Here is a 20000-nt window from a genome sequence, read left to right as displayed (position 1 = left end):
TGTGTGTGTGTGTGTGTGTGTGTGTGTGTGTGTGTGTGTGTGTGTGTCTTGATGCCAGTTCAAAGTGTGGTATCTCTCTCTCTCTCTCTCTCTCTCTCTCTCTCTCTCTCTCTCTCTCTCTCTCTCTCTCTCTCTCTCTCTCTCTCTCTCTCTCTCTCTCTCTCTCTCTCTCTCTCTCTCTCTCTCTCTCTCTCTCTCTCTCTCTCTCTCTCTCTCTCTCTCTCTCTCTCTCTCTCTGTCTCTCTCTCTCTCTCTCTCTCTCTCTCTCTCTCTCTCTCTCTCTCTCTCTCTCTCTCTCTCTCTCTCTCTCAGTAACCAGTTGAAGTGACTGTTGTATTTTCTCTAATCTGATGTTTAAATGACCGAATCCCAGACGTATACTCCCATTCTAACAGACCTCTCTCTCTCTCTCTTCCCCCTCTCTTTCGCCGTCCAGGCGACCCTGCGGAGGGTGACGTTCTCCGTGGTCCCGGGGCCTCAGGACGGTGGTTGCTATGACAGCTCTGCAGAGGACTCTGAGACCCCCAGCAGTAAGGGTTCCTCTGGACCCCGTGTGGGGGCGCTGTCTCTCCCCGAGGAGGGGTACGAGAGGACCACACCCGAGGGAAGTGTAGGAGAGGAGGAACATGTGGAGAACGGTGAGGGAGAGGGAACACACACTCCTGAGACACACACACACAAACACTCACACACAAACACTCAGTATCAGAGATACTGTGTGTACTCAAACGCAGACTCACACACCTGGGACACACACACACCAACACTCACACACAGAGATACTGTGTCTACTCAAACGCAGACTCACACACTCCTACACAGAATACAACAACATAATACGTCTCATAGAAACAACAAGAGAGAGAGAGAGAGAGACACGTTACCTTAACACGTTACCACTTAACTGACCTCAGATCAGTCTACAGAGATGAGTCTGACCTACTCATTTTAAATGTGTCCCTCCGTGCACTTCACATATCTAGAGATCCCTTTAAATAAGTCTAGAGGCATTCATTTCCTGTAGGCATAATCCTCTCACATGTGACATGTAGAGATCCCTTTAAATATTATTTAGAGACACCTGTAAATAAATAAATCAGTCTGCTGTAGGCATAATCCTCTCACATATGACATGTAGAGATCCCTTTAAATATTATTTAGAGACACCTGTAAATAAATAAATCAGTCTGCTGTAGGCATAATCCTCTCACATATGACATGTAGAGATCCCTTTAAATATTATTTAGAGACACCTTTAAATAAATAAATCAGTCTGCTGTAGGCATAATCCTCTCACATATGACATGTAGAGATCCCTTTAAATATTATTTAGAGACACCTTTAAATAAATAAATCAGTCTGCTGTAGGCATAATCCTCTCACATATGACATGTAGAGATCCCTTTAAATATTATTTAGAGACACCTGTAAATAAATAAATCAGTCTGCTGTAGGCATAATCCTCTCACATATGACATGTAGAGATCCCTTTAAATATTATTTAGAGACACCTTTAAATAAATAAATCAGTCTGCTGTAGGCATAATCCTCTCACATATGACATGTAGAGATCCCTTTAAATATTATTTAGAGACACCTTTAAATAAATACATCAGTCTGCTGTAGGCATAATCCTCTCACATATGACATGTAGAGATCCCTTTAAATATTATTTAGAGACACCTGTAAATAAATAAATCAGTCTGCTGTAGGCATAATCCTCTCACATATGACATGTAGAGATCCCTTTAAATATTATTTAGAGACACCTTTAAATAAATAAATCAGTCTGCTGTAGGCATAATCCTCTCACATATGACATGTAGAGATCCCTTTAAATATTATTTAGAGACACCTTTAAATAAATAAATCAGTCTGCTGTAGGCATAATCCTCTCACATATGACATGTAGAGATCCCTTTAAATATTATTTAGAGACACCTGTAAATAAATAAATCAGTCTGCTGTAGGCATAATCCTCTCACATATTACATCAGTCCTCAAAAGATTGACCTTTGAACCTTTGACCTTTTGGGGCTGTTGGAACGTGTTATTAATATATTTTAGGAAATGATTTGAATCCCTTCAATGCAGTCAGTATTTTTCTATTCAATTATATACACTATACACTTTTATATATCTAGTATGTAAGTATCTCTGTCTGTCTGTCTGTCTGTCTGTCTGTCTGTCTGTCTGTCTGTCTGTCTGTCTGTCTGTCTGTCTGTCTCTCTGCCTCTCACTCTCTGTGTCTCTGTCTCTCTGTCTGTGTCTCTCTGTGTCTCTCTGTCTCTCTCTTTGTCTGTCTCTCTGCCTCTCACTCTCTGTGTCTCTGTCTCTCTGTCTGTCTCTCTCTGTCTCTCCCTTTGTCTGTCTCTCTGTCTGTGTCTCTCTGTGTCTCTCTCTGTCTCTCTCTTTGTCTGTCTCTCTGTCTTTCGGTCTCTCTTTCTCTCTCAAAAGCAATGATAAATTGTTGAATATTACCCGATGTGTTCAACCCAGTATAATCTCTCTTTTCTAAACCCATATTAACAGATGATCTCCTTCTAACCCCTCCCTCCCTAACCCTAACCCTAACCCTAACCCTAACCCTAACCCAACCCAGTATAATCTCTCTTTTCTAAACCCATATTAACAGATGATCTCCTTCTAACCCCTCCCTCCCTAACCCTAACCCTAACCCTAACCCTAACCCTAACCCTAACCCTAACCCAACCCAGTATAATCTCTCTTTTCTAAACCCATATTAACAGATGATCTCCTTCTAACCCCTCCCTTCCCATTGTAGATGCCACACAGCTATGAGTCTAGACATCTTTGAGTCTGTATTCTATTTTAACAGTAGTTCTCCCTCTCTCAGCGACCTGTGGTTGTTGCTGCGTATTATTACCAGTATGATGACAGTGTTATGCTTCATCCCCAATAGATTTCCCATATTTTTTAAATACCATATTTATATACTTTCTCCCTCTCTCTCTCCCTCCACTTAACTGTAGATGACAGACAGCTAAAATATGTTTGATTTATTCTGTATTATATTCTAACAATATATCTCTCTCCCCTCTCACACTCCCTCGCTCTCTCCTCCCTCCCTCCATCCTTCTCTTTCTCCAGATGCCAGACAGCTCCCAGACGTAGCCCTGACAGGGAAGTGCACAAGGGAGTGTGATGAGTTTGGACACTCCGACACTTGTTGGATGCCCGCCGCTGTCCGCCCGTCGCCTCGGCAACACCAGCGCCAGCGCCACGTCAGCGAGCCGCCCCGCCTGTCCACCTTCGCCTCCCCTGGCAACGACAACAACAATAACCATGACGACGATGATGAGGAAGATAGTGACAGCGAGAGCGCCGGCAGCGCCGGGAGTTCCGAACCGGGCGTGGTCAGCGTGGGAGTCGGCGGAGGAGGTCAGAGGTTACCGTTAGCCAATGGGGATCCTCTCGGCAGCCTGGTGGGCGGAGACAGGATGAACCGGAACATGGGCGACCACAACCGGAACCTACTCAACCGCAAGATGACGTCAGCGTCGTACGACACGTTCAGCTCCGCCGGGTTCGGGAGACGCCATCACGAGGAGGATAGGGGGGGTCAGGGCAGGGTCAACCCTCCGGAGGTTATACCATTAACGAGGAACGGGGACTACAAGACCACGTCGTGCCTCACGCTCTCCCGTAGAGAGGTCTACCTGTAAGAGCAGGATGGATGGATCAGTCCACTGCTGCTGCACCCCTTTGCTGATGGAATGGAACATTCCATCCCTGTTTGTTCTGGTGGAATGGAACAGTCCACTTCTAGACATTGGAATGAAATGGTCCATTTCTGTTGTAGTTTTTTTGTTGAGAACTTTGACCAGCTGTGAATAATAACAATAATAACAATAATAACAATAATAACAACACCTAAAGAAGAGAGGACCGCTCAGTGGGTTTGTTTTGGAGACAAGACACCACACAACTACAGAACCACAAAAAGGACACTGGGAACTTAAACTCCAAGAAGAAACACCTAGAAGGTGTGAATAAAAACAGATAAATGGTGTTAATTAACTGAACCCCCCCCCCAAAAAAAATACGATTTAATCGAATCTGAACTTTTGGAAGCTAAAAATGTCATATTTATGTGTATGGTGAGGAGGGAGATGGATCCATGGATCGCCTTGGGAAAGAGAGAGCAGTTCTGCTCTGGAGTCACGTACTGACTGACTTCATCTAATCTAAACTCTGGGTAGAAGTTTCTCTCAAAAAACAGATCTAGGATCAGTTTACTCTTCCCTGAATCCTAACTTGAAGTATTACAGGGAGCAACACAATACTGAACTTAGATCAGTGTCAAGTGTTAACTTCTTTCTTCTCTTTTATAAAAAACTCTTTAAAGTGAATCAGATGCATGTCTGACCTCCCACCAACAGGGGAAGCTGTGGGGGAGCTGTGGGGAGATGGGAGAGAGATGGAGGAACTGGGCCTGACGCCATACACGCCTCAGGACCAATGGGAACACTCGCTGAGGTGTATGTGACCAATAACATTTGATTTAAAGACTTATAATCGGTCAGATCGGAAACTGACTAATCGGCGAACGCGATGATGGGACGCCATGGACGGTTTAACCAATCAAACGATAGGACCGATGAGCCTGTCGTTATAAAAGGAATTTGAATGGATTTCATGCTCATCAATCAAATGTGATTTAAACCTAATCCACCAATCATCATATGGCATTATTGACAAGTAGCATCGAGATATTAACCAACCATACAACGAGGATTATCAGAATCTAACCAATCACGGACAATATATTTTCAGTAACAACCAATCGGATTCTTTGGCGAAGACAAGGACTTAGGAAAAGATAACTGATTGAAAAAAAACCATCAGGTATTTTTGAAACAAAAAGCCTCGGAGGAATGCAGACAAATGTGACGTTTTTACAGATCTGAGCTGGAATCACTGGGAATACGAGGTACCAGTATCAGTGCCAACGTATTCCAGCGTTTTCTAATGGAAAATGACAATTTTTCTGTCTTTCTGCCTTCTCTTGCTGAGACTAGGGAAGCTAAGTTCTGGGAACGTTCACAAAACTCCAAGGTTTTTCAGAAATCCTGGTTGGAGGATGACGGATTTCCTACCTATTCCGAGGAATCTTTTTTTTACCGGGATTTCTGGGAAATAAACCTGGGGGTTTTGGGGAACGTTAGCGTAAATGTGCAACCCTAGTGGAGACTGTACATATGTTTAGACTGGCAGTGTTGCAGCACTGCCCTCCATTCATTAAGGCCATTACAGACTACTCTACCGTGCTGACGACCAGTCACTTCATTCATTATGTATATCAGAATCCTCCCTCTCTCACACAATGTAGTGAAACACACACACACACACAATGTAGTGAAACACACACACACAATGTAGTGAAACACACACACACAATGTAGTGAAACACACACACACACAATGTAGTGAAACACACACACACAATGTAGTGAAACACACACACACAATGTAGTGAAACACACACACACAATGTAGTGAAACACACACACACAATGTAGTGAAACACACACACACAATGTAGTGAAACACACACACAACTACGCACACTCAGTGAAACCATACACACACGACATAGCCATGCGACGTGCACACACACACACACACACACACACACACACACACACACACACACACACACACACACACACACACACACACACACACACACACACACACACACACACACACACACACACACACACACAATGTATCTACATGCATTTAACCATACTTTTAACATATAACATGTTGCCTCTGAAAACTAGCTTTTTGCCTGCTCCCCCCCCCCTGCCCCCCCCCTCCTCCTCAACCCCATTTATGTCAACATGTATTTAAATAAGTATTCATCTTTCAACACCTTAAAGGGATGTTTTGGTCTATATAGCGGCTTTACATTAATTAAAGGGATGTTTAAAGGATTCCTCTAACAGGACGTAGTAACTCATAGGACAAACCAAAATGTTTCGGGACAAAAAAAGAACTCGAACTCTTCTTCTTCTGCATGAAATAAAAACGGCTATACGCTAATTTGTTATTTTTAGGGGGAGAAAACCAGACGCCTTCTTTTTGGAGATATTATGCATCTCTGAAAACATGATGTATGTTTCTATGTGTGTGTTTGTATGTGAGGGCGAAGGAGAGAGGGAGAGAGGGAGAGAGGGAGAGAGAAGGAGAGAGGGAGAGAGGGAGAGAGGGAGAGAGAAGGAGAGAGGGAGAGAGGGAGAGAGAAGGAGAGAGGGAGAGAGGGAGAGAGGGAGAGAGAAGGAGAGAGGGAGAGAGGGAGAGAGAAGGAGAGAGGGAGAGAGAAGGAGAGAGGGAGAGAGAGCATCAGTGTGTGAAGTCATCACGAGGAGAGGAAGAGAGAGAAACCTTCATCCCTCGGTGAGGTTATTTGAGGTTATTTGAGATTATTTGAGATTATTTGAGATTATTTGAGGTTATTTGAGGTTATTTGAGATTAGTTGAGATTAGTTGCTGTAGCAATTTGAGAGAAAGTGAGAATCTCCTCACGTTGAAGGGACGCGTGGAAGGACTGTAGAGTCCAGGGGCTACACCTTAGCAGTCTAAAGTAGCATCCTCTCCTTGTCTCCTTTCTAAAAGGAAGCCAGAGTCGTCTACACCTTATCAGTCTAAAGTAGCATCATCTCCTTGTCTCCTTCCTAAAAGGAAGCCAGAGTCGTCTACACCTTAGCAGTCTAAAGTAGCATCATCTCCTTGTCTCCTTTCTAAAAGGAAGCCAGAGTCGTCTACACCTTAGCAGTCTAAAGAAAGATCACGCACCATATAAATCAGTGACTTTAACTTCAGTTACACACTAACCACCTCTCAGGTAAGACTTGACACAATGTGTACAGTATGTCATTTGTAAAGCAAGCCGCTGGGTTTCTACGTGAAAACAAAACCATCAATTCTCCCTTAGAATTAGAATTTAGTTCTAATTCAATCCCTTAGAATTCAATTTAGAATTGAGTTCTAATTCAATCCCTTAGAATTCGATTTAGAATTGAGTTCTAATTTAATCCCTTAGAATTCGATTTAGAATTGAGTTCTAATTCAATCCCTTAGAATTCGATTAAGAATTGAGTTCTAATTCAATCCCCCAGAATGTGAGTTAGAATTGAGTTGTAGTTCTATGGTTCCCCGATCTCTCTCTCTCCACTCTTCTCTATGGTGTCACTGACCTTCTCAAACCCTCCGCCCTCTAACCTCTTGTCTCCCAACCTGCTGTCTCTGAAGCTCTGTGATTGGTGGACTGGACTCAGCGGTGCGCTGATGTGACAATGGACGGAGGTTCTGTGTGGGTTCTAGTTCCAGAACGTTGGGTTCCAAGCCGGAATGCTCGAAGGGGATTGGTCTGTCTATGCCATAACCCTACCGGGTTTTCTAGCTCACCTTGAGCCACTGACATACAGTACATACTGTGTAGTAACCATGACCACCCGGTCCCTGGACATATGGAAATCATGGAGCTGGATTCCAACCCACAGGGTCTGGACTCAGGAGCTGAGTTAACCCCAACGGACCAGGAGAACTTTGCTACAAGAGACTCTGAGAACAATGATTTGTGTTAATTACAAGACAGATCTTTTCTTCCGGGAAGTCAAACTGCTGTTTTAATGCAGAGTCTCGTACAGACATCCTACCCTACTAGCATACTACCCTACCTTTCCTTCCCCGGCCTGTCACAGACCTATAGGAACAGTGTACATGAATCTGTGTCTGCGTACGGGATGGCACCCTAGTCCCTATAGAAGCCATATAGGGGGTCTGTCGTCAAAAGTCGGCTAAAAGTCGTGAAGTGTATAGGGATTAGGGTGCCAGTAGTGCACTATGCAGGGATTAGGGTGCGATTTGGGAGGCTGGCATTGTGTGGGAGTATGTGTGTTTTATATACTGCACGTTTAAAGACAATTTAAATCACTTCTTCTTAGCCCTGTTAAATGGGCCTGGAGAGAGAGAGGACAGGGTGATAACAGGTCTGGAGAGAGAGAGAGAGGACAGGGTGATAACAGGTCTGGAGAGAGAGAGAGGACCGGGTGATAACAGGTCTGGAGAGAGAGAGAGAGAGAGGACAGGGTGATAACAGGTCTGGAGAGAGAGAGGACAGGGTGATAACAGGTCTGGAGAGAGAGAGAGAGGACAGGGTGATAACAGGTCTGGAGAGAGAGAGAGGACAGGGTGATAACAGGTCTGGAGAGAGAGAGGACAGGGTGATAACAGGCCTGGAGAGAGAGAGAGGACAGGGTGATAACAGGCCTGGAAAGAGAGAGAGAGAGGACAGGGTGATAACAGGTCTGGAGAGAGAGAGAGAGAGAGAGGACAGGGTGATAACAGGTCTGGAGAGAGAGAGAGAGAGGACAGGGTGATAACAGGCCTGGAGAGAGAGAGAGGACTGGGTGATAACAGGTCTGGAGAGAGAGAGAGAGGACAGGGTGATAACAGGTCTGGAGAGAGAGAGAGGACAGGGTGATAACAGGCCTGGAGAGAGAGAGGACAGGGTGATAACAGGTCTGGAGAGAGAGAGAGAGAGAGGACAGGGTGATAACAGGTCTGGAGAGAGAGAGGACAGGGTGATAACAGGTCTGGAGAGAGAGAGAGAGGACAGGGTGATAACAGGCCTGGAAAGAGAGAGAGGACAGGGTGATAACAGGTCTGGAGAGAGAGAGGACAGGGTGATAACAGGCCTGGAGAGAGAGAGAGAGAGAGAGAGAGAGAGAGAGAGAGAGAGGGAAGGGGGGCAGGGTGATAACAGGCCTGGAGAGAGAGAGGACAGGGTGATAACAGGTCTGGAGAGAGAGAGAGAGGACAGGGTGATAACAGGTCTGGAGAGAGAGAGAGAGGTCAGGGTGATAACAGGCCTGGAGAGAGAGAGGACAGGGTGATAACAGGTCTGGAGAGAGAGAGAGGACAGGGTGATAACAGGCCTGGAGAGAGAGAGGACAGGGTGATAACAGGCCTGGAGAGAGAGAGGACAGGGTGATAACAGGCCTGGAGAGAGAGAGAGAGAGAGAGGACAGGGTGATAACAGGTCTGGAGAGAGAGAGAGAGGACAGGGTGATAACAGGCCTGGAGAGAGAGAGAGGACAGGGTGATAACAGGCCTGGAGAGAGAGAGAGAGGACAGGGTGATAACAGGTTTGGAGAGAGAGAGAGAGAGGACAGGGTGATAACAGGTCTGGAGAGAGAGAGAGAGGACAGGGTGATAACAGGTTTGGAGAGAGCGAGAGAGGACAGGGTGATAACAGGTCTGGAGAGAGAGAGAGGACAGGGTGATAACAGGCCTGGAGAGAGAGAGGACAGGGTGATAACAGGTCTGGAGAGAGAGAGAGAGAGAGGACAGGGTGATAACAGGTCTGGAGAGAGAGAGGACAGGGTGATAACAGGTCTGGAGAGAGAGAGAGAGGAAAGGGTGATAACAGGCCTGGAGAGAGAGAGAGGACAGGGTGATAACAGGTCTGGAGAGAGAGAGGACAGGGTGATAACAGGCCTGGAGAGAGAGAGAGAGAGAGAGAGAGAGAGAGAGAGAGAGAGAGAGAGAGAGAGAGAGAGAGAGAGAGAGAGAGAGAGAGGACAGGGTGATAACAGGCCTGGGGAGAGAGAGGACAGGGTGATAACAGGTCTGGAGAGAGAGAGAGAGGACAGGGTGATAACAGGTTTGGAGAGAGAGAGAGAGGACAGGGTGATAACAGGTCTGGAGAGAGAGAGAGGACAGGGTGATAACAGGCCTGGAGAGAGAGAGGACAGGGTGATAACAGGTCTGGAGAGAGAGAGAGAGAGAGGACAGGGTGATAACAGGTCTGGAGAGAGAGAGGACAGGGTGATAACAGGTCTGGAGAGAGAGAGAGAGGACAGGGTGATAACAGGCCTGGAGAGAGAGAGAGGACAGGGTGATAACAGGTCTGGAGAGAGAGAGGACAGGGTGATAACAGGCCTGGAGAGAGAGAGAGAGAGAGAGAGAGAGAGAGAGAGAGAGAGAGAGAGAGAGAGAGAGAGAGAGAGAGAGAGAGAGAGAGAGAGAGAGGACAGGGTGATAACAGGCCTGGGGAGAGAGAGGACAGGGTGATAACAGGTCTGGAGAGAGAGAGAGAGGACAGGGTGATAACAGGTCTGGAGAGAGAGAGAGAGGTCAGGGTGATAACAGGCCTGGAGAGAGAGAGGACAGGGTGATAACAGGTCTGGAGAGAGAGAGAGGACAGGGTGATAACAGGCCTGGAGAGAGAGAGGACAGGGTGATAACAGGCCTGGAGAGAGAGAGGACAGGGTGATAACAGGCCTGGAGAGAGAGAGAGAGAGAGAGAGGACAGGGTGATAACAGGTCTGGAGAGAGAGAGAGAGGACAGGGTGATAACAGGCCTGGAGAGAGAGAGAGGACAGGGTGATAACAGGCCTGGAGAGAGAGAGAGAGGACAGGGTGATAACAGGTTTGGAGAGAGAGAGAGAGAGGACAGGGTGATAACAGGTCTGGAGAGAGAGAGAGAGGACAGGGTGATAACAGGTTTGGAGAGAGAGAGAGAGGACAGGGTGATAACAGGTCTGGAGAGAGAGAGGACAGGGTGATAACAGGCCTGGAGAGAGAGAGAGGACTGGGTGATAACAGGCCTGGAGAGAGAGAGGACAGGGTGATAACAGGTTTGGAGAGAGAGAGAGAGAGGACAGGGTGATAACAGGCCTGGAGAGAGAGAGAGGACAGGGTGATAACAGGTCTGGAGAGAGAGAGAGAGGACAGGGTGATAACAGGCCTGGAGAGAGAGAGAGAGGACAGGGTGATAACAGGTCTGGAGAGAGAGAGAGGACAGGGTGATAACGGGCCTGGAGAGAGAGAGGACAGGGTGATAACAGGCCTGGAGAGAGAGAGAGAGAGAGAGAGAGAGAGGACAGGGTGATAACAGGTCTGGAGAGAGAGAGAGAGAGGACAGGGTGATAACAGGTCTGGAGAGAGAGAGAGAGAGGACAGGGTGATAACAGGTCTGGAGAGAGAGAGAGAGGACAGGGTGATAACAGGTCTGGAGAGAGAGAGAGAGGACAGGGTGATAACAGGTCTGGAGAGAGAGAGGACAGGGTGATAACAGGTCTGGAGAGAGAGAGAGGACAGGGTGATAACAGGCCTGGAGAGAGAGAGGACAGGGTGATAACAGGTCTGGAGAGAGAGAGAGGACAGGGTGATAACAGGTCTGGAGAGAGAGAGGACAGGGTGATAACAGGTGTGGAGAGAGAGAGAGGACAGGGTGATAACAGGTCTGGAGAGAGAGAGAGGACAGGGTGATAACAGGTCTGGAGAGAGAGAGAGGACAGGGTGATAACAGGTCTGGAGAGAGAGAGAGGACAGGGTGATAACAGGTCTGGAGAGAGAGAGAGGACAGGGTGATAACAGGTCTGGAGAGAGAGAGAGGACAGGGTGATAACAGGCCTGGAGAGAGAGAGGACAGGTGATAACAGGCCTGGAGAGAGAGAGAGAGAGAGGACAGGGTGATAACAGTTCTGGAGAGAGAGAGAGAGGACAGGGTGATAACAGGCCTGGAGAGAGAGAGAGGACTGGGTGATAACAGGTTTGGAGAGAGAGAGAGAGGACAGGGTGATAACAGGTCTGGAGAGAGAGAGAGAGGACCGGGTGATAACAGGCCTGGAGAGAGAGAGAGGACAGGGTGATAACAGGTCTGGAGAGAGAGAGAGGACAGGGTGATAACAGGTCTGGAGAGAGAGAGAGAGAGAGAGGACAGGGTGATAACAGGTCTGGAGAGAGAGAGGACAGGGTGATAACAGGCCTGGAGAGAGAGAGAGGACAGGGTGATAACAGGCCTGGAGAGAGAGAGAGGACAGGGTGATAACAGGTCTGGAGAGAGAGAGAGGACAGTGTGATAACAGGCCTGGAGAGAGAGAGAGGACAGGGTGATAACAGGCCTGGAGAGAGAGAGAGAGGACAGGGTGATAACAGGTCTGGAGAGAGAGAGAGAGGACAGGGTGATAACAGGTCTGGAGAGAGAGAGAGGACAGGGTGATAACAGGTCTGGAGAGAGAGAGAGAGAGAGGACAGGGTGATAACAGGTCTGGAGAGAGAGAGAGGACAGGGTGATAACAGGTCTGGAGAGAGAGAGGACAGGGTGATAACAGGTCTGGAGAGAGATAGAGGACAGGGTGATAACAGGTCTGGAGAGAGAGAGAGGACTGGGTGATAACAGGTCTGGAGAGAGAGAGAGGACAGGGTGATAACAGGTCTGGAGAGAGAGAGAGGACAGGGTGATAACAGGTCTGGAGAGAGAGAGAGGACAGGGTGATAGCAGGCCTGGAGAGAGAGAGAGAGGACAGGGTGATAACAGGTCTGGAGAGAGAGAGGACAGGGTGATAACAGGCCTGGAGAGAGAGAGAGAGGACAGGGTGATAACAGGTCTGGGGAGAGAGAGAGAGAGTGGACAGGGTGATAACAGGTCTGGAGAGAGAGAGAGGACAGGGTGATAACAGGTCTGGAGAGAGAGAGGACAGGGTGATAACAGGTTAATGACGTCTTAAAGAGATATTTCCATTCAACCGGTTTAGGACTTTAATTTTGAAAGGTGACACCTCGGAATGAATCCTAAATGTTACCCTATATAGTGCACTACTTATGACCAGGACTGTGGCCAAAGTAGTGCACTATATAGGGAATAGGGTGCCTTTTGAACTCCTGATTGGTCGATTACCTAATAGCCATCTATAGAACCATAAGAACTACCCAGTAGAACCGAGGAACCCGTAGAACACGCAGAACAGCGAACAATGTTCATAACAGAGAAAAAGGCATGTTTTACCTGTTTCAATTTTGCATTAAAAAAAAAACTTTAAAAACTAAAAACATTTTTTTTCCTCTTGATTTTCTCTTTTTTTATTATTTATCTGTTTGCTGCTCTATTATTAGCTGGGATTCATTAATTATTCAACTAAATGCATTTGCTAATGATTACGAGGATGAGGTGTGCTTCCAGAAATGGTACCCTATTCCTTATTAAGTGGACAATAGAGGGCCCTGGTCAACAGTAGTGGACAATAGAGGGCCCTGGTCAACAGTAATGGACTATAGAGGACCCCGATCAACAGTAGTGGACTATAGAGGGCCTTGGTCAACAGTAGTGGACTATAGAGGGGCCTGGTTAACGGTAGTGGACTATAGAGGGCCCTGATCAACAGTAGTGGACTATAGAGGGCCCTGGTCAACATTAGTGAACTATAGAGGGCCCTGGTCAACAGTAGTGGACTATAGAGGGCCCTGGTCAACAGTAGTGGACTATAGAGTGCCCTTGGCAACAGTAGTGGACTATAGAGGGGCCTGGTCAACAGTAGTGGACTATAGAAGGCCCTGGTCAACATTAGTGAACTAAAGAGGGCCCTGGTCAACAGTAGTGGACTATAGAGGGCCCTGGTCAACAGTAGTGGACTATAGAGGGCCCTGGTCAACAGTAGTGGCTTATAGAGGGGCCTGGTCAACAGTAGTGGACTATAGAGGGCCCTGGTTAACAGTAGTGGACTATAGAGGGCCCTGGTCAACAGTAGTGGACTATAGAGGGCCCTGGTCAACAGTAGTGGACTATAGAGGGCCCTGGTCAACAGTAGTGGACTATAGAGGGCCCTGGTCAACAGTAGTGGACTATAGAGGGCCCTAGTCAACAGTAGTGGACTATAGAGGGCCCTGGTCAACAGTAGTGGACAATAGAGGGCCCTGGTCAACAGTAGTGGACAATAGAGGGCCCTGGTCAACAGTAGTGGACTATAGAGGGCCCTGGTTAACAGTAGTGGACTATAGAGGGCCCTGGTCAACAGTAGTGGACTATAGAGGGCCCTGGTCAACAGTAATGGACTATAGAGGGCCCTGGTCAACAGTAGTGGACTATAGAGGGCCCTGGTCAACAGTAGTGGACTATAGAGGGCCCTGGTCAACAGTAGTGGACTATAGAGGGCCCTGGTCAACATTAGTGGACTATAGAGGGCCCTGGTCAACAGTAGTGGACTATAGAGGGCCCTGGTCAACAGTAGTTCACTATAGAGGGCCCTGGTCAACAGTAGTGGACTATAGAGGGCCCTGGTCAACAGTAGTTCACTATAGAGGGCCCTGGTCAACAGTAGTGGACTATAGAGGGCCCTGGTCAACAGTAGTGGACTATAGAGGGGCCTGGTCAACAGTAGTGGACTATAGAGGGCCCTGGTCAACAGTAGTGGACTATAGAGGGCCCTGGTCAACAGTAGTGGACTATAGAGGGCCCTGGTCAACAGTAGTGGACTATAGAGGGCCCTGGTCAACAGTAGTGGACTATAGAGGGCCCTGGTCAACAGTAGTGGACTATAGAGGGCCCTGGTCAACAGTAGTGGACTATAGAGGGCCCTGGTCAACAGTAGTGGACTATAGAGGGCCCTGGTCAACAGTAGTGGACTATAGAGGGCCCTGGTCAACAGTAGTGGACTATAGAGGGCCCTGGTCAACAGTAGTGGACTATAGAGGGCCCTGGTCAACAGTAGTGGACTATAGAGGGCCCTGGTCAACAGTAGTGGACTATAGAGGGGCCTGGTTAACGGTAGTGGACTATAGAGGGCCCTGATCAACAGTAGTGGACTATAGAGGGAAAAGGGTCCCATTTCAGTCACAGCCAAGGAGTTGTTGTTATAGAACGGTTTCATGATGATGATGATGATGATGGTGTGTAAAAGTTTGACTTTGACATTAAAAGCTCCTTGAAACATTTTAAAAGTTGCATTTTTTAATTTGTACTCAGGCTCGGGATTCAATCCAAAGTGCGTTATAGAGCAGCACATTGCATTTGACTTTTAAATTTCCACTTGAGCCAACATTCACAGTGTTTACCATGAAGGCGATATCCTTGAACGTTGGGGGAAATGCCTTTTAATAAAGGCTCACTGTAGACTGTCCAGTACTCTGCTCTATAACGTGCCTCAGATTGAGACGTGGCCCCGGGCATGACATTAATAACATGCTAATAGCTGGTACATTGATGTTGTAGGATTGAGACGTGGCCCCGGGCATGACATTAATAACATGCTAATAGCTGGTACATTGATGTTTTTGGTTTGAAAATGCTCAACCTAGCAAGACAAAGGAGATGATTGTGGACTAAAGGAAAAGGAGGACCCGAGCAGTGGAGCAGATTGAGAGTTTCAAGTTCCTTGGTGTCCACATCCCCAACAAACTGACACGGTCCAAGCACACCAAGACAGTCGTGAGAGGTATTCTCATCGGCAGACTCAACAGCCTTGGTTTCTTAAATGACTGCCTTGCCTGGTTCGCTAACTACTTCTCAGATAGAGTTCAGTGTGTCAAATCGGAGGGCCTGTTTTCCGGACCTCTGACAGTCTCTATGGGGGTACCACAGGGTTCAGTTCTCGAGCCGACTCTTTTCTCTGTATACATCAATGATGTCGCTCTTGCTGCAGGTGATTCTCTGATCCACCTCTACGCAGACGACACCATTCTGTATACTTCTGGCCCATCTTTGGACACTGTGTTAACAAACCTCCAAACGAGCTTCAATGCCATACAACACTCCTTCCGTGGCCTCCAACTGCTCTTAAACGCTAGTAAAACTAAATGCATGCTTTTCAATCGATAGCTGCCTGCACAGCCCGACCGCCCACCTAGCATCACTACTCTGGACGGTTCTGACTTAGAATATGTGGACAACTATAAATACCTATGTGTCTGGTTAGACTATAAACTCTCCTTCCAGCCTCACATCAAACATCTCCAATCCAAAGTTAAATCTAGAATCGGCTTCCTATTTCGCAACAAAGCATCCTTCACTCATGCTGCCAAACATACCCTCGTAAAACTGACTATCCTGTAAATCCTTGACTTAGGTGATGTCATTTACAAAATAGTCTCCAATACTCTACTCAGCAAATTAGATGCAGTCTATCACAGTGCAATCCGTTTTGTCACCAAAGCCCCATATACTACCCACCACTGGGACCTGTATGCTCTCGTTGGCTGGTCCTCGCTACATATTCGTCGCCAAACCCACTGGCTCCAGGTCATCTATAAGTCTATGCTAGGTAAAGCTCCGCCTTATCTCAGTTCACTGGTCACCATAGCAACACCCACCCGTAGCACGCGCTCCAGCAGGTATACTTCACTGGTCACCCCCAAAGCCAATTCTTCCTTTGGCCGCCTTTCCTTTCAGTTCTCTGCTGCCAATGACTGGAACGAATTGCAAAAATCATTGAAGTTGGAGACATATCTCCCTCACTAGCTTCAAGCATTGGCTGTCAGAGCAGCTTACCGATCGCTGCAGCTGTACACAGCCCATGTGTAAATAGCCCACCCAACTACCTACCTCGTCCCCACATTATTCTTTTTTACTCTTTTATACACCAGTATTTCTACCTGCACATCCTCATCTGCACATCTATCACTCCAGTGTTAATTGCTAAATTGTAATTACTTCGCTACTATGGCCTATTTATTGCCTTACCTCCTTACTTCATTTGCACACACTGTATATCGATCTTTCTATTGTGTTATTGACTGTACGTTTGTTAATGTGTAACTCTGTGTTGTTGTTTTTGTGGCACTGCTTTGCTTTATCTTGGCCAGGTCGCAGTTGTAAATGAGAACTTGTTCTCAACTGGCCTACCTGGTTAAATAAAGGTGAAATAAAATAAAAAAGAGGGCACGACAAAACCTATTCCCCCTCAGGAGACTGAAAAGATTTGGCATGGGTCCTCAGATCCTCAAAAGGTTCTACAGCTGCACCATCGAGAGCATCCTGACTGGTTGCATCACTGCCTGGTAATGCAACTGCTTGGCGTCCGACCGCAAGGCACTACAGAGGGTAGTACAACAGGGGGCCAAGCCACGTCCCTGGGGCCAAGCTTACTGCCATCCAGGACCTCTATACCAGGCGGTGTCAGAAGAAGGCCCTAAATATGGTCAAAGACTCCAGCCACCCTAGTCATAGACTGTTCTCTCTGCTACCGCACGGCAAGCGGTACCGGAGCACCAAGTCTAGGTCCAAGAGGCTTCGAAACAGCTTCTACCCCCAAGCCATGAGACTCCTAAACACTTAATGAAATGGCTACCCAGACTATTTGCACCCCCCCCCCCCTCTTTACACCACTGCTGCTCTCTGTTGTTGTCGTGCTTCTACACCTGCATTGCTTGCTGTTTGGGGTTTTAGGTTTCAGTACAGCACTTTGAGATATCAGCTGATGGAAGAAAATATTTATAAATACATTTGATTTGATTTTGATTCATGCATAGTCATTTTAATAACTCCACCTACATGTACATACTACCTCAACTAACCGGGGGCCCCGCACATTGACTCTGTACCGGTACCCTCCTGTATATAGTCTTACTATTGTAATTTCACTGCTGATCTTTAATTACTTGTTACTTTTATTTCTTGTTCTTATCCATATTTTTTTTGAAACTGCACTGTTGGTTAGGGGCTCGTAAGTAAACATTTCACTGTAAGGTCTACTACACCTGTTGTATTCGGCGCATGTGACTAATAACATTTGATTTGATTTGGTGGCAGTAGCTAGGTAACAAACCTGTTACGCCCCAAATGGCTCCCTAGTCCCTATATAGTGAACTACTAGTGACTTTAGACCAGAGCCCTATTCCCTATATAGTGCACTTCTTGGGCCCTGGTTGAAACTACTGCACTGTGTGGGGAATAGGATGCCATTTTGTGATGGACCCCCTCTGTCCTAATCCATAGACTGCTTCCAAGGTAATGAAACCACACTCTGTCACCTGGGCCACACCTGGGCCGCAACGGGCCACACCTGGGCCACAACGGGTCACACCTGGGCCACACCTGGGCCACACCGGGCCACACTCTGTCACCGGGTCACACCGGGCCACACCGGGCCACACTCTGTCACCTGGCCACACCGGGCCACACTGGGCCACAACGGGCCACACCGGGCCACAACGGGCCACAGGTAACCTCACAGTAGTTCTCTATAAAGTTCTGAACCCAATCAGAATGGACTTGGATGGCAGTTATTGAGAGAACGACGGTCGTGATGTGAAAATACTGATGTCATCTTCAGCTACTGCAGTTTGTCAACGATTAATCATCATGAATCATGAATACAAGTGTCTTATAAGCCCAAGTGGGCGGGGCATCCTGAAGACTCAAGGCAGTGTAACAACAAAATGTATCAAATGTGTGTGTCCCTGGTTTCTTGGGGGTATACAGAGGGGGTCGTTCCGTGTGGGCTGGAATTTTGAGGCTGAAAGGAGAGGCTATGCTAGGCTAGGAGGAAGAGGAGAGGGAGCTAGTGAGAAACAGAACCAATAACAAGCTAAGGTGAGAGACCAAGGAGCTAGGAGAGACCAATGAGCTAGGAGAGAGACCAAGGAGCTAGGAAGGGAGGCAAGGCACAGTGAGAGACATGAAACTAGAGCCATCAAGGAGCTAGGGAGCGAGAAGAGAGACATGAAACTCAAACCATTAAGGAGAGAGATTGTATTCTAGAGAAGTCAACTGGGATCTACAACAAAAGATCTAGATGATCTAAAAAAGCGAACTAGATGACCAAGACTAGACCAAACTAGACGATCAAGACCAAACTAGACGACCAAGACTAAACCAAACTAGACGACCAAGACTAGACCAAACTAGACGACCAAGACTAGACCAAACTAGACGACCAAGACTAGACCAAACTAGACAACCAAGACTAGAACAAATTAGTCGATCTAGCACAGACAACTAGACAAATGGCACCCTATCTCCTATATAGGGCACTACTTTTGAACAGAGACCTATGGGATAGAACAGGTAAAAGCCTGGGGAGTGGAGAAAGTAGTAAACTATATAGGGAATAGGGTGGCATTTGGGAGGGAGTCAAAATGAGCTGAAGTGGACCCTGTTTATCTGGATCACCGGCGACACCTAGTGGCCAACAACCAACATTACAACTCAGAAGGTATACAATGGATTAATATGCAGTAATACTGGACATGAACAGCACATATATGCAATTGTATTTGTACAGTACATTTAATGAATGAATGGTTCCTCTATAGTAACCACGGAGAAGTTATATCCATTACATCATCTCATCAAACAGGGGATTTCATAGAACAAACGACAACAAATCTGAATATACGTTGACAGCATGGAATGTATATTTTTCTATTCAATACCATGGAAAGGTTAGTTTTCTATTCAATACCATGGAATGGATATTTTTCTATTCAATACCATGGAAAGGTTAGTTTTCTATTCAATACCATGGAATGGTTAGTTTTCTATTCAATACCATGGAATGGATATTTTTCTATTCAATACCATGGAAAGGTTAGTTTTCTATTCAATACCATGGAATGGTTAGTTTTCTATTCAATACCATGGAATGGTTAGTTTTCTATTCAATACCATGGAATGGTTAGTTTTCTATTCAATACCATGGAATGGTTAGTTTTCTATTCAATACCATGGAATGGTTAGTTTTCTACTCAATACCATGGAATGGTTAGTTTTCTATTCAATACCATGGAATGGTTAGTTTTCTATTCAATACCATGGAATGGTTAGTTTTCTATTCAATACCATGGAATGGTTAGTTTTCTACTCAATACCATGGAATGGTTAGTTTTCTACTCAATACCATGGAATGGTTAGTTTTCTATTCAATACCATGGAATGGTTAGTTTTCTACTCAATACCATGGAATGGTTAGTTTTCTATTCAATACCATGGAATGGTTAGTTTTCTATTCAATACCATGGAATGGTTAGTTTTCTACTCAATACCATGGAATGGTTAGTTTTCTATTCAATACCATGGAATGGTTAGTTTTCTACTCAATACCATGGAATGGTTAGTTTTCTATTCAATACCATGGAATGGTTAGTTTTCTATTCAATACCATGGAATGGTTAGTTTTCTATTCAATATCATGGAATGGTTGGTTCTTTTGGACAATAAAGGTGTATTCTTTACAGTGTATAGAAAAACG

General features: G+C 46.3%; 2 protein-coding genes across 2 annotated transcripts in view; one reads left to right on the top strand and one right to left on the bottom strand.

Annotated features, from left to right (window-relative positions):
- Positions 1-14754, top strand: part of LOC129856169 (protocadherin-10-like) — an 86630-nt gene extending 71876 nt beyond the window's left edge. Inside the window, exons 4-6 of the mRNA XM_055924270.1 lie at positions 437-638; positions 3112-8625; positions 9110-14754. Coding sequence (XP_055780245.1) covers positions 437-638; positions 3112-3686 — 777 coding nt within the window. The 3' untranslated portion in view covers positions 3687-8625; positions 9110-14754. The remainder of the gene's footprint in view (positions 1-436; positions 639-3111; positions 8626-9109) is intronic.
- A 4595-nt stretch (positions 14755-19349) lies between these two features.
- The window catches only part of LOC129856012 (intelectin-like), a 16445-nt gene continuing 15794 nt past the window's right edge, over positions 19350-20000 (bottom strand). Inside the window, exon 8 of the mRNA XM_055924141.1 lies at positions 19350-20000. This exon is cut by the window's right edge and continues 175 nt beyond it. The gene's annotated coding sequence lies outside the window, so the exon portion shown is untranslated.

The sequence above is a fragment of the Salvelinus fontinalis genome, chromosome 5, assembly GCF_029448725.1.
Source record: "Salvelinus fontinalis isolate EN_2023a chromosome 5, ASM2944872v1, whole genome shotgun sequence".
Taxonomy (NCBI): domain Eukaryota; kingdom Metazoa; phylum Chordata; class Actinopteri; order Salmoniformes; family Salmonidae; genus Salvelinus; species Salvelinus fontinalis.
Note: the sequence above shows the minus strand (reverse complement) of the source record. Positions and strands in the feature narration are given on the sequence as shown.